General features: G+C 46.1%; 3 protein-coding genes across 10 annotated transcripts; 2 read left to right on the forward strand and 1 right to left on the reverse strand.

The window, feature by feature from the left end:
- The first annotated feature begins 30 nt into the window (after positions 1-30).
- DIO1 (iodothyronine deiodinase 1) lies at positions 31-10847 on the forward strand. 6 transcript variants are annotated; one of them, XM_075616382.1, is made up of 5 exons: positions 31-291; positions 3119-3372; positions 3738-3881; positions 5151-5350; positions 7951-10847. In XM_075616382.1, the coding sequence occupies exons 2-5, from the start codon at positions 3126-3128 to the stop codon at positions 8026-8028; spliced, it is 669 nt and encodes a 222-aa protein (XP_075472497.1). In that variant the 5' UTR covers positions 31-291; positions 3119-3125; the 3' UTR covers positions 8029-10847. The 6 variants fall into 6 exon arrangements, with proteins under 6 accessions (XP_075472497.1, XP_075472496.1, XP_075472498.1 ...); XM_075616381.1 differs by lacking the exon at positions 31-291 and adding an exon at positions 411-1019; XM_075616380.1 differs by lacking the exon at positions 31-291 and adding an exon at positions 2806-3041.
- On the reverse strand, positions 8127-13884 carry IFT25 (intraflagellar transport 25). The gene is made up of 5 exons (XM_075616384.1): positions 13671-13884; positions 13484-13590; positions 12269-12337; positions 8994-9037; positions 8127-8434 (listed from the first exon to the last, which is right to left on the reverse strand). The coding sequence occupies exons 1-5, from the start codon at positions 13769-13771 to the stop codon at positions 8336-8338; spliced, it is 420 nt and encodes a 139-aa protein (XP_075472499.1). The 5' UTR covers positions 13772-13884; the 3' UTR covers positions 8127-8335.
- Positions 11081-25134, forward strand: LRRC42 (leucine rich repeat containing 42). Of its 3 annotated transcripts, none has more exons than XM_075616372.1 (8): positions 11081-12103; positions 14415-14842; positions 19361-19492; positions 20676-20794; positions 21472-21560; positions 23551-23664; positions 23928-24012; positions 24715-25134. In XM_075616372.1, exons 2-8 carry the CDS (start codon positions 14418-14420, stop codon positions 24987-24989), a joined length of 1239 nt encoding a protein of 412 aa, XP_075472487.1. In that variant the 5' UTR covers positions 11081-12103; positions 14415-14417; the 3' UTR covers positions 24990-25134. The 3 variants fall into 3 exon arrangements, with proteins under 3 accessions (XP_075472487.1, XP_075472486.1, XP_075472488.1); XM_075616371.1 differs by lacking the exon at positions 11081-12103 and adding an exon at positions 13873-13994; XM_075616373.1 differs by lacking the exon at positions 11081-12103 and adding an exon at positions 13998-14060.
- Positions 25135-25298: the final 164 nt, after the last annotated feature.

Below are 25298 nucleotides of genomic sequence, written 5' to 3' on the forward strand. Positions count from 1 at the left end.
ATAAGAGCAACCCCGGGTACAGAGCGCTGTGGTGTCTGGGCCCCCCACGTGTCAGTGTAAGGGGTTCCCGGAGAGGGTGTCCGCAGCGTTATCCTAATCAGGAACATAGAACTGAGACACAAGATCACCGGCCCAGCACAAGTGAAAATATTATGTCACCTGTCACCTCTCCCTGATGTCCTGTCTCACCCCTCCCTCCCCGATGTCCTGTCACCCAGAAACAATACCCTGTCTCTCCAAAATACCTTGTCAGTCTCCGTGATATCAAATAGACTTCAGTTATAACAATTGGTAATTTTCCATTAAATGTATTTTCTTTGGTCTGGAATCCCACATTCCCACTGACTTCGGTCCTCGGAGGCTGACATATCTCCACACTTTTGTCACAGTTGACCGACCGTCTGTCAGTGAAGCTGAGCAGCCAACGTCCTAATAACAGCACTTGCGTGTGCGCAGCCTGGGTCCTGGGTGATCCTCATTGATAAAATCATAGGCTCTGCAAACGTTAATTGGAAATGACAGCTTGTGTGTAATACTCATTAGGTTTGCACTGCTGTGTTATTAGCTGGAGTTGTATATAACACGTTTCCTTCCAGATCTTGCTCAGTTCTCGATAAGCTTTGCGTTTCTGCGCTAGCTGCTGAATATTTGTGATACGATTGCACAAACACCCGAAATGACCTACATTAGCCAGCACAAACTTCTCACACCCCGGAGGGCAAAAGCAGAGAGATGCTGGGGGCAAGTAACAGTGACAAAGTCGGTGGAAGAAGAATGAATTTGGCCCATATAAGGGGAGAGGGTGAGAAATGCTTATACAAGGAAGTGCAGGAGGGCGCTGCTAGTTATACGTAGCGCTTTACAGAGACATTGTGCAGGCATAGGTCCCTGCCCCGTGGAGCTTACAATCTATGTTTTTGGTGCCTGAGGCACAGGGAGATAAAGTGACTTGCCCAAGGTCACAAGGAGCCGACACCGGGAATTGAACCAGACTCCCCTGCTTCAAACTCTCAGTGCCAGTCAGTGACTTTTACTCACTGAGCCACTCCCTCTCCCTATAATATACATGTTACAGTAGTTTCACCCAAAGGGGTGAAATCTCCTTCTGCAGGGGGCTGGAACCTGGAGGAAATGGGTCTGTATAAGCGAGATGGCCTGCATCCATCTTGGAGGGGAACTAGGATGCTCAGTGAATAGTTTACCTTAATTATCCAATTATTAAATCCAATTAAATTCGTCAGGGTGAATCTAACTGACCCTCCCTCCCCCTACCTGTAAGAGGTAGTGGTTAGGTGAGATATTACAGCAGGAAATATCCAGGGGGAAGGAGAACAGCTTAAATATTTAAAAAAATTAATATGAAATATGAAAATGAAGTATGTTTGTTGTCGCCCAGCACTATATTGCAAGTAGTGGAAAGGCTCAGCCTGTGATAGCAGCATCACACTCTGTCAGAGAGTCTGTGCTCAGGGATATAAACTATGGGCTGTTATATAGTGGCCGCATGCGCTACGCCGTGCACGCGCAGCACTTATAATTGGCTGAGGTTAGTCAGCCCTTCTATACAAGGGCCGCGCACGGCAGTGAGCGTGCATCCGGCCGACAGTGGGGAAGACGGGGAATAGAATGATTTCGCGCCACTACCGGCGCTGAAATGTATGTATATGTGTGTGTATGTATGTATGTATGTATGTATGTATGTATGTATGTATGTATGTATGCACAATGTTAACAAATATTTTATTTTTACCAATGTAGTTTTTTTTGTTTTTTTAATAAATTACACATACATACACACATATACATACATACATAAACACACAGTACCTTCACAGCTCACAGCATACAAACAAAAAGCATGTGGCACGTGCACGCGCACGGCCGCACACACTATATGAACAGAGAGAGTCTGCCACAAGTGGTGTAATCCTTTCAGTGAGTTGCCTTGCATATGAGTCCAGCTCTCAGGCAGATCCAGCACACCCTGATTAGTGAGCTTCGTTTCACGTGAGCCCAGCTCTCAGGCAGATCCAGCACACCCCGATTAGTGAGCTTCGTTGCATATGAGTCCAGCTCTTAGGCAGACCCAGCACACCCCGATTAGTGAGCTGCATTGCACGTGAGCCCAGTTCTCAGGCAGATCCAGCACACCCCGATTAGTGAGCTGCGTTGAACATGAGCCCAGTTCTCAGGCAGATCCAGCACACCCCGATTAGTGAGCTGCGTTAAACGTGTGCCCAGCTCTCAGGCAGATCCAGCACACCCTGATTAGTGAGCTGCGTTGCACGTGAGCCCAGCTCTTAGGCAGATTCAGCACATGCTGATTGGAAAACTGGACACAAACCCAGCTCCCTTACAAATCAGTACTTGATTACAGACGTGGTAATCCTGTAGTCCAGGGTAACAGGACATTCCCTGTGCTGGAGAAGATTTTACCCAGTTTACTTGAGTTGATCTCTTCTCCAGCACGAACAGGACATGTGCTCGGCCTACTGCATACTCACACCTGGGGCCGCTGCTGCTTGTGTTTCTCTGAGATATTTCACTTTTGGTACATCATCTAGTGCAGGGGTGGCCAACTCCAGTCCGTAAGGGCCACCAACAGGTCAGGTTTTACAGATATTCCTTCTTGAGCACAGGTGGCTCAATTAGTGACTGAGCCACTGATTGAGTTACCTATGCTGAAGCAGTGATATCCTTAAAACCTGATCTGCTGGTGACCCTTAAGGACTGGAGTTGGTCATTCCTGATCTAGTGTCATGGGGAGGTGACTTCGTCCTTTTAATCAGATTAAGTTTACTCTCATATTTCCCTGTTTGTTTGCTGTCTCCCGTGTTCAAATCCACACAAACCAGTGTTTACAAAAAGGAAACACCTAGGAGCCTCCTACACTACAGAGCTACTGCCAGCCAACTGTGCCCCAGGGGAACCTCTTCATTATGCAGGTTGGGTCACTGATATAAGACATCCTTAAGTGAGCTGTGAATTACAGAGCCACCTGCTGGGCCTCCTCAGTGCTCAGCATGGGGAGCTTGCTCCAGGTAATAAGCACCGTAGCTCTGTTTGTGCAGAAGAGTCTGATCCTCTGCTCCCTCTTACTGTACGTTGCTTTTGGCAGAGTCCTGATGATCCTTTTTCCGCAAACCATGGCATCTGTGCTGAAGTCACATTTCAAGATGACTGGCACCCATCACCCCAAGTTTCAGTATGAGGACTGGGGACACACCTTCTTCACATACAAATTTTTAAGGACTGTCCTTCAAATCATGTGGTTGCGGCTGGAAGATGAGGCATTCCTGGGACATGCTGCCCCCAACATGCCTGTCGTTGGCCTGAGTGGTGACCTACATCATATCTGGGACTATCTGAAGGGTAAGGACCTACAGCCTGTTCCCAATGTGAGGACGGGGGGGGGGGGGGGGGGCTGGGAGATACAGGAAGGACTGGATCACTCATATCACAGGCAGTAGTCTCTGTCTCCTGCAACATCTGTGTGTATCCAGAATGAGAAGTTATTGTATTGTGCAGTTTGTGAATGCAGAATCCTACACTCTACAATAAAGAGGAGGGGTATGAAGGGGACATCCTCACAGTGAGGGGGAGCACCTGCGTAGTGAGAGGGTGGAGCAGGAAGGTGGAAGTATTAAGGGGAGCACTGACAGTTTAAGGGGTATGAGGATTCAGCAATGTCCCCTCTTGCTGCGTCAGGTATTTGACCTTGTGATAATACCCCCCAGGCCAGCGTCCATTGGTCCTAAGTTTTGGGAGCTGTACTTGACCCCCGTTCCTCTTCAGACTTGACGAGTTTAACAAGCTGGTTCGGGATTTCAACTCTATGGCAGATTTCCTGATCATCTACATTGATGAAGCACATGCAGCAGGTAGGAGAGAAGCACCCGGGGGGAGGGGGTGGGGGGGGGGGGGGGACCGGAGTGTCTGTTACATGGAGAAAATGGGCGGCGTCACAGTGCAGATAGGGAGCATTTTTTACCTTGTATATTTTCATTGGGATTTCTATGATTGTATTTTTACCCCTCTCTTCAATGGTTGCACCCCCCCTTTCGGAAGGTTTCACATTAAACAGTTATGTAGTGAGTATTGTGGTGCTCAAACAATCAGATATTGCTCTATGGTCAACTTATTGCTAGAATCTAGCAGTGTCCAGATGCTAATAAGATGCCCAATCTTGTAATAGGTGCTGAATAGGTCTGAAAGGGGTGTATGTGCCAAGTGGTGTCAACTTGATGACCACAAATATTGACATATAAACACCCAATCATAAAACAATGTATACAGCCACTTCCAGTTAAAGACAGGATATATTTCAGGGCACTAAACAGGTCTGAGCTCTGAGGAAAACCTTCCACGCATCATATTTCCTGAGCACCAAGACACAACAGAACGAATTTCTCACACCTCTATCAACATAACGCAGTGTCAGTTTAGACCCAGCACTTTCACCTCGTGGTTTGTTTAATCATTTAATTTCTGAACATCATGTAGTTTGAAAGAAGTCACACTAGAGGCTGTGGATTAGAAGCCCTGGGTCAATATGACGGGACAGGAAGCCTGTGTGGGGGATGTTATATTGTCTTGCTGATTCCTTCTGCTCACTCCCACTGCTGATTTGTTTAATGTTTCTTTTGGCATGTTATTATTCTATAGGTTTTCCATGATGTGTTTGGGTTCCACATGTTTGTCTCGCGTGGCATTCAATACATCAATTCTACTTTTAGAAGTGTTCTGTGTGAAGAGATTTAGGAGCGGTGATAACGATCAATGAGACTCTGGGGATGATGCTGTGTGTTGGTAGGATGAATATGTCACTCTCAGGCTTTCTGTGCAAGTGCAACATCTTTCTTTGTGCAGTCAGAGTTGGTTTTCAAGAGTAGTAAATTATGTGTATGTTGACACCTTTTTATTGGATTTTTTGTCATTGTACATAAATTATCAGACTGCAAGTACCCCCAATGTAGAGATATTCAAACAACCAATGTCCATATACTGCTGAAAAATGCATGTACATCATCAATGTATCTATTTCATGTGGTGCAATTAGCACTGTAAGATCTTGTTAAGAGCCCCTCTGTTTTGTATGCAGATATTAAAGAGCTCTGTATTCTAACATGTTATCTTTGTTCTGCATGCAGATGAATGGGCTTTAAAAAACAATGTGGCTATCAAGAAGCACCAGAGCCTCCAGGATCGGCTTGTCGCAGCTCAGCGCCTGTTAGAGGAGCTACCCTCCTGTCCTGTGGTGTTAGACACTATGGAGAACCTGTGCAGTGCTAAGTATGCAGCATTACCCGAGAGGCTTTACATCCTGCAGGGGGGCAAAGTAATGTATAAGGTAACAGCCTTAATGACATTATCTGTAAAAGAAGGTGCCGATTTCAGGCGCACATCACATACATCAGTACAAGTCAGTCAATCCGCGCTCATGCTTCCTAAAATGAAGATCTTGAAGTAGATCTACTCTCTCCTTTTGCTGCTGCTGTAACGTGAAGGCACCCCTCCTTCACCAACATCCACTGCGGAGAAGCTCCAACGGCGGATAATCATGCAAAAAAAGGCACAGAAGCTCACCAAGGGTAAAGATTCATGTATCTTAATATATAAAATCGAAAGGTTGGTACTAGCTGCGGTGAATCTGATTGGTCCTCAGCCTCTGGCCAATCAGATTGGTGGCTCTATGACGTCACCCAGCTCTATGACGTCACCCAACTCTCTCCCTCTCCCTCTCTCTCTCTCCCCCTTCCCCTCTCTCCCTTCCCCCCACCGGCTCCCGGACGGAGGGGAAGCGCGGCGCGGCCCTCCTGCCCAACGCTCACTTCCCTCCCTCCCCGGCGGGGGGGACAGGCAGTGGGCAGGCAGCCTCCGGAAGGACCCCCTTCCTCCTGCAGATGCGGACAGGCGGGGGGTGGTATTCAGTCAGGAGAGAGGGGGGGGGAGTTAGTCAGGAGAGAGGGGGGGTTAGTCAGGAGAGAGGAGGGGGAGGGAGTCAGGAGAGGGGGGAGAGAGGAAGTCAGGAGAGGGGGGGAGAGGGAGTCAGGAGAGAGGGGGGGAGAGGGAGTCAGGAGAGAGGGGGGGGGAGAGAGGGGGGCGGGGAGGGAGTCAGGAGAGAAGGGGGGAAGCCTGAACAGCTGTGAAGAGGGGGGGAAGGGAGTTGAGAGGGAGGATGGGGGAGGCAGAACATTACATCACGGGCAACGCCGGGTATATCAGCTAGTTAAACATAAAATAACAATTGCAAGTATTAACTTACATATAAAGTAAAATTAATCCAGTAGTAAGAGGTACAGGGACATCTGACACAGGTTGATACAGGACCCAGGGGTAGACACCGAGGCTCACAGATCAGTCCCGCGCACTGGGACCAACTGGCTCGGCAATACTCACATGTTTCTTCCGGGTTGCGTCCTCTCGCGATGCCCACAAGGAGTAGTCCACCGCAATCGCCGTATCTCTACAGCTAGAACACTACCCCCGTTGGAGCTAGCCAGATGAAGGCAGCTCAAAACTCCGTGGGAAGGCTAGTGTCAACTGAGCAACTGAGTGTCTGTCCTGTACAAGATTAACTCCGCAACGCGTTTCACACACTCTGGTGCTTCATCAGGCAGTCCTGATAAAGCACCAGAGTGTGTGAACTGAGTTAATGTAGTGTTCTAGCTGTAGAGATACGGCGATTGCGGTGGACTACTCCTTGCGGGCATCGCGAGAGGACGCAACTCGGAAGAAACATGTGAGTATTGCCGAGCCAGTTGGTCCCAGCGCGCGGGACTGATCTGTGAGCCTCGGCATCTACCACTGGGTCCTGAATCAACCTGTGTCAGATGTCCCTGTACCTCTTACTACTGGATTAATTTTACTTTACATGTAAGTTACTACTTGCAATTGTTATTTTATGTTTAATACACGAATCTTTACCCTTGGTGCGCTTCTGTGCCTTTTTTTGCATCACATACATCACTTCCAAAAGGGGATCCTGTGTCAGCTCTTCTATTTCCTTTGTTAGAAGATGTGAGTTCTCTAATCTCTGTGCCGCTTCAGCTCTGGCAGGAGGAATAAAGCACTGTACGTGCAGCAACATTAACATGTAAAAGTGTAAAAACTTTTCTACACAAGTAAAAAGAGGACAAACAAATGTTTCTAAATTACCTTCAGGGCAGCCGTGTTAGCCTATTTCCAGTAAATGTACACGTTGACACTAAACGTTTTGTTTCTCTAGCAGCGAGGTTAATTACTAGGAGACCAATGTTTTGTTTGGACTAATTACGAGTAATAACAGGAAACTAATGTCTCATCAGCCACACAGAGATGTGTTTAAAAGGGCTATTTTATAAAGAGAAATCCTTACACTGATAATAAAACAGAAGGTGATGAATGTATAATCTTCATTGGTGATTAAGGCGCACTGTAGGAGATTAAAAGAAGCTTAGCGTTTTGAAAGGTTTCAGAAGGAGACAGAAATGTTGTATCGGGAATATTATATGCTTCATTATGCTTTCTTTACAGGGCAACATGGGTCCATGGGGCTATAAACCAGAAGAAGTGCGCTCTGTTCTTGAGAAAATGAAATAATCCAATTAAAATTAGTCACTGCAGAACAATCAACAAGTTCCCGACCATAACGAGTGCTCAGAAACGGACTCCAGAAATATTTTGTTTGTGATGGTTGTAGCTTAAAGCCCAGACGGTTCCCACCTGATATTGCAAATATTTGTAGGAGTTGTGTGTTCTGAACGCAGAAAAAAAAATAAGATATTTTTCAACAACATGTTCTTACCGGTGTCTCTCCTGCTATGAGGAGGAAGAGCTCTTCCTGTTACATACTGTTCTGCTTTTATGCTGGGAGAGATTTTCCTTCTGTTACATAGATTGTATGTTCTGTTTTACGTACCAGATACATATTCTGAAACTCATGTGTTAGTACTTGCTTCCCTCCTTTAGTTTCCCAGAAGTAGAAGCTCTTGTGCACTCACAGCACCTCTGGTGATATGGACATTGCGCTACAAAAACATGGGATGAAGTTTACTGAACACTGTGCGGTGTTTGCGTCACGTCTTCTAAAGCAGAATGTGAGCCATGGATTTGAGAGCAGACTGTACATGTGATGTAAACTGATGTGAAGTGGAAAACACTCATGTTTTATTAAGAAATATATAAATATTTTACATACAAGATCAAAACTTGACAGTTCTATCAGGGCCACTTCATTCCGATGTAATCTTCCTTACTGCAGTCCTGCTTAACCTAGTTAAAACTGACAGCTGTTCCCAGAATGCACTGGGAGATAAAGGCAGGACTGCAATCAAGTGGAGTAAAGCAGGATGAGTTATACGTCCTCTTCTGCCGACACGCTGCACACAGACACAAAATGATCAAATCCGGACAGGATTACAAAACGCAAGTGAGCAACTTGAAGTCCAGCGAGCTGGGGGGAAAAAAATCAAAGGATTCCGTAACTAAATCATAAAGGATCCCCGGCAGGTTAATTATCACACTGATTATCCGTTCAATAAGAACACACACTTTAAAATATAGTAGAGATAGTTCCTTATCTTGTTATTAGCATTGGATGTGATGGGAACACAGGGGCAGAGAGGCACATGCAGTGAGTGCAGGAGAAGAAACATAGTACTGTATAAGGATGCAGGAATTGCCTAGTCCAGACTAGCAGATGACAATTCCAGAGACAGTGGCAGCCCACGGAGTGAATTAACAAGCTGAGTCTCAGCAGGGACAGAACTTCTGTAACCAACTCTTAATGTGCTGGCTGCAGATCACATCTAATGTACAGTTTGGTCAGTATGAGGTGAACATGGACAGTAAACATTCAGAATAAATCCATCAGCGCTCAGCTCAGAATATTCACCTGCATAGTTCAGAGATAAGTTCTATATCGAACTTATTATAGTTCTGATTGCTGTTAAGAGAGATCAGTCCCTAAATTATAATAGACATGACTGTGCCGGGCCAGGTACAGTACTTACTGGAAACTCCTCGACCTGGAGCTGCCTGTCCACGTGCTCGAGATCTGGAGTGAGAGATAACGGCATGTCACATATCCAGAGTGTAACCAGTGGACTGAACTTTCCTGACCCACTGCATCCATAATAACCATTACTCATCCTCCTACTTATTGTGTGTCCTCAAATAGTACTGCACTACACATCTACATGATATAAATAAATGGCAAAATGTTAAAGTTGCAGTTCCCTCTGCATGCTTATTATTTTTTGATTGTTGAACAATTTCTTCACAATACAGGGTCTTTGGTAGAATGGAGAAAGTGAAGTGTTTATAACTGAACCCTAGTGCGCACACAGGGAATTAACCTTAAGAATAATTCCACTTTTCTTCTAGTCCCTTTATGCCAGTATAAAGAAATAGGTATTTAACACCCCCAGTTGGGGTTAGGACAAAACTTTCAACGAATCAGTCTCCATCAGCTCTGGGCAGGCTGGCAGACAAACCAGAAAAATAAAACCTGCGAGGAGAGACCCTACCCCGTTGGCCTGCTGTGAGGAGTAGAGCACGCAGCCTTGTAGTGGCTGTTGGAGCCTGATTAGTTGATGTTTTATCCTCTGTGCTGGGTAGGCCTGTATTCCCCATTTCTTTGAACTGGCAAAGGCGGGACAGAGTGAAATAGGAGTTAATTCTGTTGCGTTTAATCTGCAAAATAATACAAATTTAAGATTATGTAAATCGTTAACAATTTAGCTGGTGATAGTTATAGACATAATATATAATACGCAGAGGCAGTTTGTGCTGAATAAATACTTGTCCATTGGCGACTTCTATAGAAGAAGAGATGAGGTGCCCAGGCATGTAGACCTGTCTACACCTCACTATCAGATGGGGCTTGAGGAGAAGCTCAGTGGTAATGACACTGTGAATTAGGTGAACCAAGTTCATATCCCACTGTCAGCTACTTGTGACCTTGGGCAAGTCACAATTTCCCTGTGCCTTAGCCACAAAACAGATTGCAAGCTCTACAGGGCAGGAACGGCGTCGGTCAAATTCTACGAAAAGCGCTGCGTACACTGAGCGCTATACAAGACTTAAAAAAAATACTTTGATAAATAGAATGAGATTCCTTCTGTGTGATCAGCCAGAAATCTCTTCTCATACTGTAACTTTCCACAGAACACTCACCACTGCAGAAGTTTTGCGGATAATGTGCACAATAATATCTAGGAATAACTTGCAGTTTGGGCCAACAAACAACCTGAAAAGCTCAGATTAACCGAGGGAAAGTGCAGCAGCTGGAATTGACCAGACACCTTTCTTTGTCCACGTTGGGTATTGTTAGGACCAGTATGTCAGGCCAGAGTCTGCACTCATGTTAAGCTTCCATTTTGTATGGTCATAACTAGTTAAGATTCTGTAGTCAGCCTTTTTGCTGAAATATAATTCATAAATGCACTCAGTTTCTCTGCTAAATTGCATTTCATTCTTCCTGGCCAGGATATCACTAGATACTTTTGTAAGGTCAATTTCCTGGTGTTTTAGTAGAATATAATAGCATAGTTCTCTGCAAGAAGCAAGGTAGTGAAATATAGTTGCTAAGACTCAAGGTCTCTTTTGATAACAGACAATGAATAAGCTATGTATTCAGAACATTGCTTGTATTGAAAAGGGACACGTCTCAAAAGTCACGCCACTAATATGTCCTGCCCCTAAATCACGCCTCTAATTAAAGCTACGCCCAAGACACACCTAGTATACGCCTATGTCACGCCTATGATACGCCTATGTCACGCCTCTAACTAATATCTTTTTTTATTCTGTATAAAAACCATTACCCTATGAGTAATAAATTGAGACAAAGGATTTGAAACCTGGCGTGCGTTACGTTTCATTTTGTTCGTCTCCCAGGCCTGAAAAGTTCACCGAAGACCGGAGATAACAGTTGCAGGGCGTGAAGCTTCCTGGGAAGTCTGCTGCAAAACGGTTGCAGATAGTGTATCCGGTCACAAGGCTTCAGTTTTCTCTACAGAGAATAGGTTCCTTTTGGTTCTGAAGCCAGGGGAGGAAATAACGGATTTTCCTTTCAGTTTTGGTGTCAGAAGTGGGATTGGAGAATTGGGTATGAAAATTCTCTATGGTTTTATTGTAGTGATTAGTATAATCGCAGCAATTTTTGTTATTTTTCACTGTGCTAAGTGTGCAATGCTTTCATTTGTCTCAAGGAAACCTACAGTTTCATCTCACGCCATGTATGCAACTAATAATTCATATGTGGCCATGAACAGAGTCTATGATACTATTGGTCCCCATAAGGCAATAGTCATAGAGAAGTGTACCTAGTAAGGGTATTTGTTCTTTTAGAGAACGAAAAGGAGGGATTGTTAGGACCAGTATATCAGGCCAGAGTCTGCACTCATGTTAAGCTTCCATTTTGTATGGTCATAACTAGTTAAGATTCTGTAGTCAGCCTTTTTGCTGAAATATAATTCATAAATGCACTCAGTTTCTCTGCTAAATTGCATTTCATTCTTCCTGGCCAGGATATCACTAGATACTTTTGTAAGGTCAATTTCCTGGTGTTTTAGTAGAATATAATAGCATAGTTCTCTGCAAGAAGCAAGGTAGTGAAATATAGTTGCTAAGACTCAAGGTCTCTTTTGATAACAGACAATGAATAAGCTATGTATTCAGAACATTGCTTGTATTGAAAAGGGACACGTCTCAAAAGTCACGCCACTAATATGTCCTGCCCCTAAATCACGCCTCTAATTAAAGCTACGCCCAAGACACACCTAGTATACGCCTATGTCACGCCTATGATACGCCTATGTCACGCCTCTAACTAATATCTTTTTTTATTCTGTATAAAAACCATTACCCTATGAGTAATAAATTGAGACAAAGGATTTGAAACCTGGCGTGCGTTACGTTTCATTTTGTTCGTCTCCCAGGCCTGAAAAGTTCACCGAAGACCGGAGATAACAGTTGCAGGGCGTGAAGCTTCCTGGGAAGTCTGCTGCAAAACGGTTGCAGATAGTGTATCCGGTCACAAGGCTTCAGTTTTCTCTACAGAGAATAGGTTCCTTTTGGTTCTGAAGCCAGGGGAGGAAATAACGGATTTTCCTTTCAGGTATGTTCATGCGTGTCTCCTCTTCATACATTATTTATACAGTGTCACAAATGGGTTGTATTTCTGGGATGCGAAATTACAATTCTGTGCACATTCAAAGAAACGGGGGAGGTAATTAAATGCAAATGTGACGGGCGATACTACAGAATTATCACAGCTGCTCACCTCTTTCCACAAAGCGCTCAAAATTTATCGGCTCCTTGGAGACACTTTTTTCAATTCGTAAACTTCGTACTGGAATATAAACAGATGGGGGAATCATTAACCTCACCAGGCTACATACATTTATACATTACACAACCAGCCACACCGTTTTTGGTATCTGTAAGCTGTTCTATCTACTGCCAGTAACGAGTGCCTTTTAGCCCTTATTACCACGGGCTACACCCGTTCTATATAGGCAGGTTTCTACACCACCTCCTCATCCCTGATTCACCAAAGAACACCCTTGTAGGGAATACTGCATACCAGCTTCCCTAAGAACATTTGATCTAATCTCCCTCATTTGTTCTTATCAATATATAATCCAGAGTGCTACACGCACTCAACATAGGATTAAATGTGTGTGTCTTATCCTTGGATTTTAAACCCCATTATTTTAATTTGATGAACATTAAAATATGTATTTTAATTTATCCTCATACTGCATTTAGGGTAGTGAGTGCTTTAGTTGGGTTCTTGCTTCTTTGCTGTTCTACCTATCCTATCACCCACAGCACCTCACCCTACCAACATATCCAGATACATTAAGCTGCAGCGGGGTTTCCTCATTATTAGTACATTACATCAGTCACAAATTAAATGTACAAGTTATTACTATTACAAGTTATTAAATGGCTGGTGTGGTTACTATGTAACTATATTACTGCTAAAAACATAACCATAGAAAACATCAGGGTGCAAAAAGAGAACAGTGAGAAGTCGCAGGGTGAGGTCATGGAAAAAGGGTGACGGGGTAGCACGAGAGGCTCACGGCACGCGCTCAGTCTAAAGCTGAGTTCAGACAATGCGACGTGTGAGCGCACACGTTCGCCACTTTCGCTTTCGTGTGTGGGAGTTTTCCAACTGAAAACGACACCCGGCAGCGAAGTACAGCGTTGTTGCCGCTGCACTTGAAGAAGACAACTGAAGTTGTAATTTCAAGTGCAGCCGCATCACGTGTACTTCACCAGCCAATCACAAACACACAGAGTACACTTTTGGCGCTATATAAATAAAGACGTACAATACACACACTTTGTTTCTTTTTAAATTAAATGGCTGGCGTGGTCCCGCCTCCAATCGCGTCATTCTGTCTGCTGGGGATGAGCACACATCGCCCAGCAGACAGAGGCTCGCGGACGCGCGGTAGCGTAGCAGCCTGTCTGAGCTCAGCCTTACTCCATGTGCTCTGCAGGGTGATCTTGCTGATTTTCAGGAGGCCTCTCAGGCTGATGATGAATTCCTGAGGGAACATCCCTGTTGTTGTCCAGAATGTTTCTGGATTCCTAAGAGAAAAAAAACACAGAAGATCAGAAGTCAACAGTGACCCCCGAGAAGTCAGACATGTGATCGCTGAGCCCCTCACCCGTCTATTATGTGCTCCGGCGGGTGTCTTTCATCGCTGGATGTTGCAAGTGTCACCTGGGCCCCGGCGGAGCTCAGGCACACATCACCTGCCCGAGTCATGTCACACAGACACAGGGGGACGCGGCCAACACCCGTCTATATATCTCGGCCCTCTTCTCCCTAGTTGTGAAGCTGTTGCTTAGTAACCACACTCCGCTCCCGGAAGTAGCTCTGTGCAGCCGGAAGTCCGTCCTTAGTGACCGGCAGCACTGGTCTGGAATGAAGGTTCCGGGCGACAGAGGATCCGGGGTTTTCTCCCTGCAGAAGTGAAGCGCAGACCAGGGTATGTATAGGATGTGGTACTCAGCACTGCTTTGTGGAGGACAGAGGCGGGTTCTCCCTGCGGCAGGTTAATGTTCACAGACACAAAACTCTACATTTCCAAACTTTTTCCGTTCCATTTATTATTATAACTCTGTTTTTTTTTCCTGTCTGTCTCTTGTGTGACAAAATAATTGTATTTAATTGCAGTTGTTCTAAAACTGAGTATTGAAATGTCCCCTTAAAGGGGAGGCCTGTATTTAATTAAAAAATAAATGATGATGATGAGATGCAGGCACATTTTTGGTAATGAAAGTATTAGTTCTCCTTCATAGTACAGGGCACAAGGTTAGGGAAAGGGAGCGGCTGCACGGGGACCTCAGGTATGGATGTGTTGTTGGGTTTCTGAATGTTGTAACGATTCTCTTTCCTCCTATGTAAGACTATGTCTCAGAGCTCAGAGGACACAGGACAGATCTACGTGCGTGAGAACGGACAGCTGCGGCTGGCGGGGTCACACAGCGCTCCGCTCAGGGCTCGGCCCTGCGGTCTCTTCATGGTAGAGCTGTGCGTCAAGCAGGAGGACACCCACAGACAGAGGGAGAAACACTTCATCTTCACGTACACGGAGAGGGGAAGCCTGCGTTACTCCGCCAAGTCCCTCTTCAGCCTAGCGCTGGATCTCATTGCTGATAACATCCAGCACGTAGATTCTCTGCTGGGATTTCCTGAGCAGATCGCGGACAAACTCTTCACTGCGGCAGAGGCCAGGCACAAATTCCACGAACCCTGTAGCGGCCTCGCCGCTTTGCGCAAGTTCACCGACGCGTACGGAGAGCTGGTGCTGTCCTCACTGTGTCTGCGAGGCAGGTACGTGATGCAGCGTTGAGGCACCCAAGGTGTGCGGATAACTCTGGGGAGGCTGTTACCGGCACCTGATCACACAAACTGTTCCCGGGTCTATTAATGAGTTGTGAGATGTAGTAGAGATTATATATAAGGTGCCCACATCCTCTGCAATGCAGAACAATGGGGTAGAAAGATAGTAAAACAATCATAACATTAGCATTTGGTACTTAAGTAAGGCGAACTCTGCTCTGAGGGGATTACAATCGGCAAGGAAGGGTAGTGGAAGCAAGGTATAGGGGAGAAGGAGGGTGGTGTGTTTGTTATGAAGGTGGAAGCTGGAAGATGGGATGCTCCTTAGCTTACTTCCCCCCACCCTCAACTGTTTATTTTTGTGCATTTTTTGAGTACAGAAATAAAGCGTGAGGGGGGAAATAAAACATGAATATAGGCATATACAAGATTGCATTTTGTCTGGATTCAGAGCTGGTGCTTGAGGGGAGCGCAAATGTTCCTGTATATTGTTAGAAGGCAACTCGAGGCAAGTTCTTGTCGCCATCTCCAATGAAACAGTATGTGTCCCCTATGTGGAGCATAGGGCAAAGACCTTGGGAAGGGAGACAATAAAACTGTCAACTCTTAGCTTTGTAACAGATGATAGGTGTTCAAAAATAAGTTCTCTCTCCACTGTACAGGAATGACAAAGAACACTTATGAGCACATTCACGTCTTATATCCCTGAACCTGCCTTGCCCCATAATCACACAGCATAAAGTGTGTCCACAGCAGCCAAGGATTCTGGGTAATGACATGCAAATGAGCACTCCTGGTGTGTCACTTTTTGCTCCATATCCACTTTAAGAAGATAAGTGTTGTGATAGAGGGGTAAGGATATCAGGGGCATGATGCACGTGCTTCCTTGAAGAACTGAGTTTTCAGGTATTGTTTAAATGTGGGAAGGGCAGGCACGTGGGAAGTGGGGTGGTTTCAGCCATCCTAGCTTTTCCCCAAAGGGTGCAGTGTCTCTTCCCCCCTGCCCTGTGCTGCCTGGCTGCAGCCTGTGTTCGATTTCTTCTCTCTGCACTTCCGCTCTGATCAGGCTGATGTCATTGGAGAAGGAAAAGAGAGGAGACTTGAAGGGGTCCAGCATCTTTTAGGTGAGTTTGTTGCCTGCTACTGCACCCCTATAACCTTCAAGCTCCAGCCCGTCTGTGCCCCTGGTAACCCTTCAGCTCTACTCCTGACAGCACCCCCTCTGCCCCTCATGCTCTACCCCTCAAACCACCTCTGACCTTCTGCTCTACCCCCTTAGGCGCCTTCTTTCCCTCCTGCACTCTCACCTCTGCCCTCCTACTCCCTCACCTCTGCACTCTCCTCCTGTACATCCCGATTCTGACTCAGTGAATTCTGAACCAGACACTGACCCTTGACCCCTAACCCAGCCAAGGAGCAAGACATACGATAAGTGCAGATGCAGATAGATCTAGATATCTCTCTCTCTCGAAATCTCTCTCTCTCGATCTCGATCTCGATCCCTCTCTCGATCTCATAAAGAAAAAGCAACAATGGAGACGATGGATGTCAGCGTCTCTGCCTCCATGCTGGGACACTCTGGAACAGCTGATGGAGTCCAGGAATCAAATTAAACTTTCTCTCTTTCTTTCTCTCTCAACAGCGAGCATTAGCTTATAAGCTTTCCATGTAAAAATGGTTTACAGGCAAAAGGTGACAGGGTGTGCTCATTTGCATGTCATTTCCCAGAATCCCTTGCTGCCGTGGAAGCACTGTCTGCTGGGGATAATGGTTGAAAGTCAGGGTTGCAGACCTGTCTAAGACATGTGAATGTGCTCACAAGTGATTTTTTTTACTTGCTATATATAGATATTATATATAAAAAAAACACAACTTTGTATGAATAGGGTTTTTTTCGGAGGGGCCTGCAATATGCTGCAAAGTTTCGGGCCCCACTCTGAGGACTTGAAAATGTTGTTTTCACAATTCTACATGGTAAAGTCCCTCATATTAAAGTACTGATGCTCTTGTATGGACTGCCTGACCGGTCTGAGACGGGTGACTTTACACTGATTCCCAGCAGTAGCGAGGTGTGGTTCTACACGAGGTTACAATATGTAATGTGCATATAACACAACCTGTTGGGTAGTTAGCATTGCCAATTTAACATACCTCCTGTTCATAGAAAGTCACAAGTGTTTAATGGTTGGAACTTCTTCTGCGTTACATGGAAACCTTTTGTTTACATTTCAGTCCCCAGGCTAAATGTGGGGCTCTTTGACAGCAGGTATTTGAGGGACTCGTACAAACATTCAACCCTGTTTTATAGAACATTGAAATTGCAACAATACACAAATACAGTCACCATACTTGGAAGTTTGTATTTTTTTTTTAATGCAGTTCCCTTCTGTTCATGAAACATTAATTAATAATCAAACAGCACAATGTTCTTTGCAGTTAATTAAAGGGTATAATTGGCACGTTTAGGTATTGACAGACGTTGCTAGGGCATTGTACATACAGGCAGTACTGGTTCACATAAAGCATGGCTACTTCCCTTCCAGAGGGCCCTGCAGCATATTGCATGCCGCTTGGTAGGGTTTAAAGCAAGTTTTCTATTTCAGTAGTTGCAGAATGGAGAACCACCATGTTTTGTCAGATTGGGGTGTGTGTGTGCGCGCGCGCGTGCGTACGGGTGCATGTCTGTAAACCCATGGAGCACAGCACCCCCAGTCACAAAATAGTTCCAGCAGCCCCGGGGAAGGGAAAGTTTTGCAGCAAAGGTAATTAATGGGTGGGCTGCCATCTTGAAGGAGGTAATAAGGGTAGATCATAGATGGCATTAGGAGAGTATTTGGAGATGAGTTCTAAGGTATAGGGAGGGACTGCATTGTGGGGAGCTAGAAACTTGAATTTAATTCTGCATGGTACTGGGGGCCAATGTGACTTGTGCAGAGGGTAAGAACATTGTGTGAAATAGGAGTCAGACAGCAAAATTTTAGAGTAGATGCGTGGGCGGGGGGGGGGGGGGGGAATAGGAGGTGGCAGAAAGGTTAGACAAAGACCAACAAGGAAGAGATTACAGGAGTCAAAACAGGATATGAGGGAGCGGAGTGAGATGTTTTGATTCTGGGGAAAGAAATTGGCTAAATCCAGTGATATTGCAGAGGTGGCAGGGTTTGGTGAGGGGTTGTATGTGTAGGATACAGGAGAGGGATAAGTCGAAAGATACATTCTTGGTATTGGGACTATGGTGGAGTCATTCATGGTTACTGAGTGTAGGGGTGGAATTGGTGGGTTGGAAGATGAGTTCTATTTTGGACATGATGCGTTTGAGGTGTCGGAGGGGACAGCAGACAGTGACACTGCTCTTCCAGTGGGGGGCAGGGGGGGCATCGGCAGATAGTGACACTGCTCTTCCGGGGGGGGGGGGGGGGCGGGAGTCAGACTGTGGCATTGCATTTCTGGGGGCAGGGGCAGCAGACAGTGACACTGCTCTTCTGGGGGGGGGGCAGCAGACAGTGACACTGCTCTTCTGGGGGGGGGCAGCATAAAGTGACACTGCTCTTCTGGGGAGGGGGGCAGCAGACAGTGACACTGCTCTTCGGGGGGCAGCAGATAGTGACACTGCTCTCCTAAACAGTACAGAAAGAAAGGGAGATATTACAGAAGCACAGTGTTGGTACATTGAGCTGTGGTTCACTATACCTCTTTTCCCAATACATTTTCTGCGTCTAAGTTTCTTTAAAGATAACATTTCAGAGGCCAGTGTCTTTTATGAGAAACCTTTCTAACCGTAGGATAATGATCTCTACTCTTTCATATATTAATTCTAGGTGTCCCTTGAACAGTTGGGGACAGATAGTGTCAAGAGATTAACAATACAGAAGATGGGAAGGAGTATGGAGAGGACAGATAGATTTGGGTATCAGCAGGAAGATAATGAAAACTACATGAATGGGTTAGTTCAGGGGGGCTCATCTCCAGTCCTCAAGCCCCCCACGACCAGGTCAGGTTTTCAGGATATCCCTGCTTCAGCACAGGTGGCTCAATTAGTCCCTGATTCAGCACACGTGGCTCAGTCTTAGACTGAGCCTCTGATTGAGCCACCTGTGCTGAAGCTGGGACATCCTGAAAACCTGCGCAGCTTGAGGACTGGAGTTGAGCCCCCCTGGGTTAGTTCACCAAGAGAGGAGGGGAAGACGCCCAAGTGCAGAGTACATGATCAGCAGTGTGAGAGACAGGAAAGGTCTCCAGTACAATGGGTAATGAGACGTGCCCCGTGGAAATATAACACCCAGAAATGTTTGAATCTGTCACTGGAGAAGGAAATCCCAAACTGCAAGTAAAACTCTGCACAGTCCTGCAGACACGGGGTCACCTCCAGTCTGGTGCCACCGATTCTCCCTATTACTAGGACAAACGGGACTTCGTACGTTCCTCCTGGTTTAAAATCCTATTAATAGTCTAATAAGGTGGAGGGAAGGGATCATTCTGAGCTGAAACAGGTGTTTTGGTGTTTCTGTGCAGATATCTGCTGGTGTCTGAGAGGTTGGAGGAGATCAAATCGTTCCAGGGCCTCCGATGCTTGGACCTGTCGTGCTGTAAACTGGGAGACGAGCATGAGCTGCTCGGACACCTCACCACGGGGGCAATGAACAGGTACTTCCTGTAATACACATTGTGTGCGCTTCACCCAGAGTCCTGCTCAGAGAAGGCTTCTCTGCTAATGGTTGGAGATCCTGAGAGGTCCTGATGTTCTGATAACAGGAATATGTTTTCTGTTGTACATTAAGGGGTGCAAACTACAAGAGCTGGGTAATGTGCTAGACATACTTTGTATTTCTGTACATAACAGCTGTTTAACTTTCAGAGGATCACATTGTTCACTAAACAAGCAATGCTGCCGTGTAAGATTAGTGGTTTACTAACGTGTCCCTCCCCTGTTAATGTATGTTCAGCTGTGACACTGCTTTCCATGAACCTGTCTAGTTTATGATTTATACAAAGCAGCAGCACTGGTTTGTCTTTAAACTTACTAGTGATTCATTGTGTATGTGTGTGTGTGTGTGTGTGTCAGTCAGTCATTTATTTAAATGCCTAGGACTCCAGAAATTAAAATGAAATAGTACAACTTGCAATAATCAAAGAACCATTTATTGGGACAATCGCCACAAAAAAAACAACGAACGTTTCAGGGTTAGGTCCCACTTATTCGGATTTGTTTAGGAATATTACACTTAAACAGTCCTTCTGTACTGTGCACGCATTATATACACGTACATAAGGGCTGTGTAATATTGTTGTACAACCCTGAAACATTGTTTGTTTTTTGTTGTGGTGACTTATGTCCCAATAAATGCAAATTTGATTATTGCAACTTCTACTGTTTCAAATTTCATTTTGGGAGTGCTGGACGTTTTTTAAATACATTGTTCCTTACTACCCTGGTGGTTGGGTAACAGCCCTGGGGCGTGTTCCTTACTACCCTGGTGGTAGGGTAACAGCCCCGGGGCGTGTTCCTTACTACCCTGGTGGTGGGGTAACAGCCCCGGGGCGTGTTCCTTACTACCCTGGTGGTGGGGTAGCAGCCCTGGGGCGTGTTTCTTACTACCCTGGTGGTGGGGTAGTAGTTGTCCAGATGTGGGGACAATAGGTTACCGCACCCTAGGGGATGGAGTAGTAGCCCGTGGGCCCCACGGTGATATCCTTTACTTCCAAAGATGAGGTTGGGGTCAGTTCATTTATTTAGATATTGCAGCACTGTGTTGGCACCTAGTGCTGTGTAAATAACGCACAGGAGTCTGTCACTTGGTGATACTGAGATGTGTTTCTTCCTCTGCAGCCTGAACGAGCTGTACCTGAAGGATAACTGCTTGTCAGACGCTGGGATCAGGAGAATGACCGCTCCCCTGAGAGTCCTGCACAGAGGACTTGGGAGTCTGACGGTGCTGGATCTGTCTTGTGAGTTTTTAGTCTGCCACTATGTCAATGCTCTTCTTGACGCATCCAGTGACTGCGTGGTGCAGGCAGAGGAGGGACAAAGACAGGAATAAGGCTGTGGCCTGTGCCTGACCCTGTGCCACACACGTCTGGAATCCTGGGGGGTTTGCAGGATCCTGACCAGCTGGAGGTTTGATGGCAGCTCTTGCGTGATTACATTTTGCTGCTCTCTAGATTCCTGTGCAGGTAGTGGTGGCTCTGAATGTGATGGCAGATAGGTCAGTGTTATAGATGAGGGATAGTTTGCACGTGACTTTCTCGGACCTCACAAGTCTCTTTTTCAGGCGGCATCGTTCATAAATAATACAGTACTCATGTTCAACCAATTGGAGTCATCTGAAGCTTCTGCATCTGGACAGGGGTTCACCTTTGGACTCTCATGTATTTGCTCCTTGTGAGTCACACTATCGCTTTGTCAGCATGATGAATTTCCAACTAGCTGCAGGGGCTCAGAGAGCTCTCAGCAACAGAGACTCACCCATGTCTTAGGCCCAGGGGCTACGTCTTTAGATCATTGCACCTTCGCCGCCCATATTACAGCTGAGAGCCGCTTTGTGCTGGGATCGCTTTTTCAATATGAATGACTGTTGAATGAAGACCTTCATGTCCATGTTTGACTTTCCCTGTTTCCCTTCCAGGTAACCCGAATATCACTGACCTGGGAGTCACTTTCCTGTTTGCGTTTAAACAGCTTCAATTCTTAGACGTTTCTGGGACGGGCGTGCAGGTGAGACATGTTAACAAGCAGGTAGTCTGCGCCTTGCGCATGCGCAGAACTTCCCTACCTGTACAGTGTTACATCGCCCTCTCAGTGGAACTCGCGCTCATACCCTGAGCTCTGCCTGTAAAATAATCGGCGTGTCCCTCTTCCTATGCATAATTAACAAGCCCATCACATGAAAACACAGGAGACCAAAGAAGAAAAATAACATGTTACAACATAACAATAGTTACCAAATGTCGGTCTAGGACATTTGGTTGCGGCCAGTGTTTAGCCGCCACTCACCTCGTCGCAGGGATATCTCTCTGCCAGCCATTTCGCTGCCAAGGTAAGCCCCAAACCTTACCCTAAAAAACCCTAATCTTAAACACTAACGCTACGCCTTTACCTTAAAAACGCTTGCCCTAAAAGCCAAACCCCTATCCTTAACCCCATACCCTGACCACTAAAACACCTTGTTAACTTATCGTATTGGCAAAACGGTCAGCGGCTGAGTGTCCAGCGGCGGAGCGGCTGTGGGGGAGGGTTCCTCGGCGGCCAGATGCCGATCACAGTGAGATGGTCACGGCTAGATGTCTGATTTTGCCTTATGTTTCCTCACACACGCAGCTCGGTGTGCTCTCTCACACTCACACGCAGCTCAGGGTGCTCTCTCACACTCACACGCAGCTCAGGGTGCTCTCTCACACTCACACGCAGCTCAATGTGCTCTCTCACACTCACGCAGCTCAGTGTGCTCTCTCACACTCACACGCAGCTCAATGTGCTCTCTCACACTCACACGCAGCTCAGTGTGCTCTCTCACACTCACACGCAGCTCAGTGTGCTCTCTCACACTCAGCTCAGTGTGCTCTCTCACACTCAGCTCAGTGTGCTCTCTCACACTCACACGCAGCTTAGTGTGCTCTCTCACACTCACACGCAGCTCAGTGTGCTCTCTCACACTCACACGCAGCTCAGTGTGCTCTCTCACACTCACACGCAGCTCAGTGTGCTCTCACACTCACGCAGCTCAGTGTGCTCTCTCACACGCAGCTCAGTGTGCTCTCTCACACTCACACGCAGCTTAGTGTGCTCTCACACTCACACGCAGCTCAGTGTGCTCTCACACGCAGCTCAGTGTGCTCTCACACTCACACGCAGCTCAGTGTGCTCTCTCATACGCAGCTCAGTGTGCGCTCTCACACTCACACGCAGCTCAGTGTGCTCTCTCACACTCACACGCAGCTCAATGTGCTCTCTCACACTCACACGCAGCTCAGTGTGCTCTCTCACACACGCAGCTCAATGTGCTCTCTCACACTCACACGCAGCTCAGTGTGCTCTCTCACACTCACACGCAGCTCAGTGTGCTCTCTCACACTCACACGCAGCTCAGTGTGCTCTCTCACACTCACACGCAGCTCAGTGTGCTCTCTCACACTCAGCTCAGTGTGCTCTCTCACACTCACACGCAGCTTAGTGTGCTCTCTCACACTCACACGCAGCTCAGTGTGCTCTCTCACACTCACACGCAGCTCAGTGTGCTCTCTCACACTCACACGCAGCTCAGTGTGCTCTCACACTCACGCAGCTCAGTGTGCTCTCTCACACGCAGCTCAGTGTGCTCTCTCACACTAACACGCAGCTTAGTGTGCTCTCACACTCACACGCAGCTCAGTGTGCTCTCACACGCAGCTCAGTGTGCTCTCTCACACGCAGCTCAGTGTGCGCTCTCACACACTGGGATTAGTTTGATACACTGTAACTTTGACCTTGATGGCAGGGAACACGGATTCATTGACGTCAGCGGATCTTGGAGGCTACCCGGGCCACGCTACATTAAGTTAGAGCCAGTGTTGGTGCCTGTTGCACTAACTTTGTTATGCAAGTTACATAAATATTTCATTGCTTATCGAATGTGGTATTCTGTACAAATAAAAATTTGCCGGGCTCAGAATCTGTGACTAATATTATACACAATAGAAACATATCTGTGTTTTATTTATGTTTGTAGGATCCCAGGGTAACAATTCACAGGATCCTGACTCGGTCTGGATTACGCCACTCCAAGGAACCCTTACCGCAGTTTAATCACGCGGGATGCAGAACACAGGGCTGGGCCGAGCAGGTACCTACTGTGCTACTGTTTTATTTAACTGCACCCCCCCCCCCCCTTGCTGACCCTTACATGGGTCACAGGTCATACTGGTGACCTCTGCAGGGGGCAGAGTTCACATATATAAGACGTGCCCAGTTCTTATTGGGTCGAATGTACCGACACAAAGTATATGAAATGGTGATTGAGGTCCGTTAATTCTCTGTATTATTATCATTGTTCTACATTGTAAGAAGGCATTGCGACTGGTTACTCTTCTTGCTCTTCTATTGTAGGTTTTGCATCAGTGGGCGAATTCTATTATACAAGCCGCTAAACCAAAGGAAGCCCTAAAATCCAGGAAGGTAGCACAACAATTCTGTGAGTGTCGCTGCAGAGAGATTGATATACATTAACTTCATAGCATGATGTTACCTGTACGATATCGGGCCGAGGGGCGGGTAACATGACGTTCAGGAGACGTCCCAAGGGGAAAAGCTACTTATACATGTTAAAAATGTATGTTTTCAGGCTTCAGCGATCATTTAAAATTGCATAATTCAATTGGTAGTTATGTAGGAATTAAGTGAGAGGCAAAAGCAGCTGAATGTGACTTAGTTTGGTTGTTTTTTCTCTCTAGTTTTTATTTCCTTTAAGATAACAATGACATGTTTCTTAAGGTTATAAAAATAAAAAAAAACCTTGTAATTGTGGCAGTTTCTCAGCTCCTGTGAGGGAGGAAACATTAAGAGGTGAGAGGAGGCATCTCACCAGCTAATTGTATAGGCAGCTGAGATTCCAGTGGGACGTTCTCCTACGGGCTGGTCAGTCTGCCCTCCCCTATGTCCTTCTTAACCCCGGAGAGTCATGCACCCTAACACAAGATCCGTTTGTAACCAGAGCGGATGTGATGCAGAATCACATATTGGAGTTGGAGTTGGGGGGGAATGCAGTCGGTATCATCTAATACTACAGAATTGCTTTATTTAAAAAAAGAACATATAGGATTGTGGATGTTTTGCTGCTTTTTAAAGCTACTGACAAGAAATTTATGAAAGGAGCTCCCTGTTTTCTTTGTTTTAGATGGTAAAGAAAAGCGAATAAACCACCAGGTTTCAGAAACGTGCCACATGCAGAATCCTCAGGGACAGACCCACAAACACCTGCAGTTTTATAGACAAGAAGGACAGGAACCCCAAAGTCAGCAGAGGGCTCTGGTCTCCTCTAATCCAGGACCGAGCTCACACAAGAGATCTTGTGACGACCAAGCACAGGAAGTTGTTCCTCCCACTCCATCTGCAAAGCGTCAGTGTGTGACTCTTACTGCGGCAGACTGGAACTTATTAAATACTTACTGAGCATCCCGGGTTCTTATACCGTGTAACCGCCACTGTGCCAAGAAAGCATGGGAGATCCAGCTTGTTATGCCCAGAAGTGGCAGCTGCATGTGTATATATGTTTATTTTTAATAAAAAAACAATTTTTTTGTAATTTATTATTGTTGTAACTACAAGAAATTCAAGCATGTAGGGTTCTTTTGCAAACCCCCAACTGGCCCTGATTCCTGCATTTGAACTATGCTGGAAAGGAGGATATCATCTATACCAGACTGCATCATTACTGCTGTGATGCTGCCTTTACCATTTATATTTGCTGTGACTTCACTT

Source organism: Ascaphus truei, chromosome 10 (assembly GCF_040206685.1).
Source record: "Ascaphus truei isolate aAscTru1 chromosome 10, aAscTru1.hap1, whole genome shotgun sequence".
Classification (NCBI taxonomy): domain Eukaryota; kingdom Metazoa; phylum Chordata; class Amphibia; order Anura; family Ascaphidae; genus Ascaphus; species Ascaphus truei.

Bases quoted from the DNA above. Each gene is read 5' to 3' on its own strand.
- LRRC42 (XM_075616372.1), top strand. From the start codon at position 14,418: ATGTCTCAGAGCTCAGAGGACACAGGACAGATCTACGTGCGTGAGAAC. The intron at 14,843-19,360 runs GTACGTGATGCA...GTTTCTGTGCAG, and splicing joins TCACTGTGTCTGCGAGGCAG to ATATCTGCTGGTGTCTGAGA. The intron at 24,013-24,714 runs GTGAGTGTCGCT...TCTTTGTTTTAG, and splicing joins GAAGGTAGCACAACAATTCT to ATGGTAAAGAAAAGCGAATA.
- DIO1 (XM_075616383.1), top strand. From the start codon at position 3,024: ATGGGGAGCTTGCTCCAGGTAATAAGCACCGTAGCTCTGTTTGTGCAG. The intron at 3,373-3,795 runs GTAAGGACCTAC...GTTCCTCTTCAG, and splicing joins TATCTGGGACTATCTGAAGG to ACTTGACGAGTTTAACAAGC.
- IFT25 (XM_075616384.1), bottom strand. From the start codon at position 13,771: ATGACTCGGGCAGGTGATGTGTGCCTGAGCTCCGCCGGGGCCCAGGTG. The intron at 13,591-13,670 runs GTGAGGGGCTCA...TTTTTCTCTTAG, and splicing joins CCGGAGCACATAATAGACGG to GAATCCAGAAACATTCTGGA. The intron at 12,338-13,483 runs GTAAGGCTGAGC...TTTATATTCCAG, and splicing joins CACCCTGCAGAGCACATGGA to TACGAAGTTTACGAATTGAA.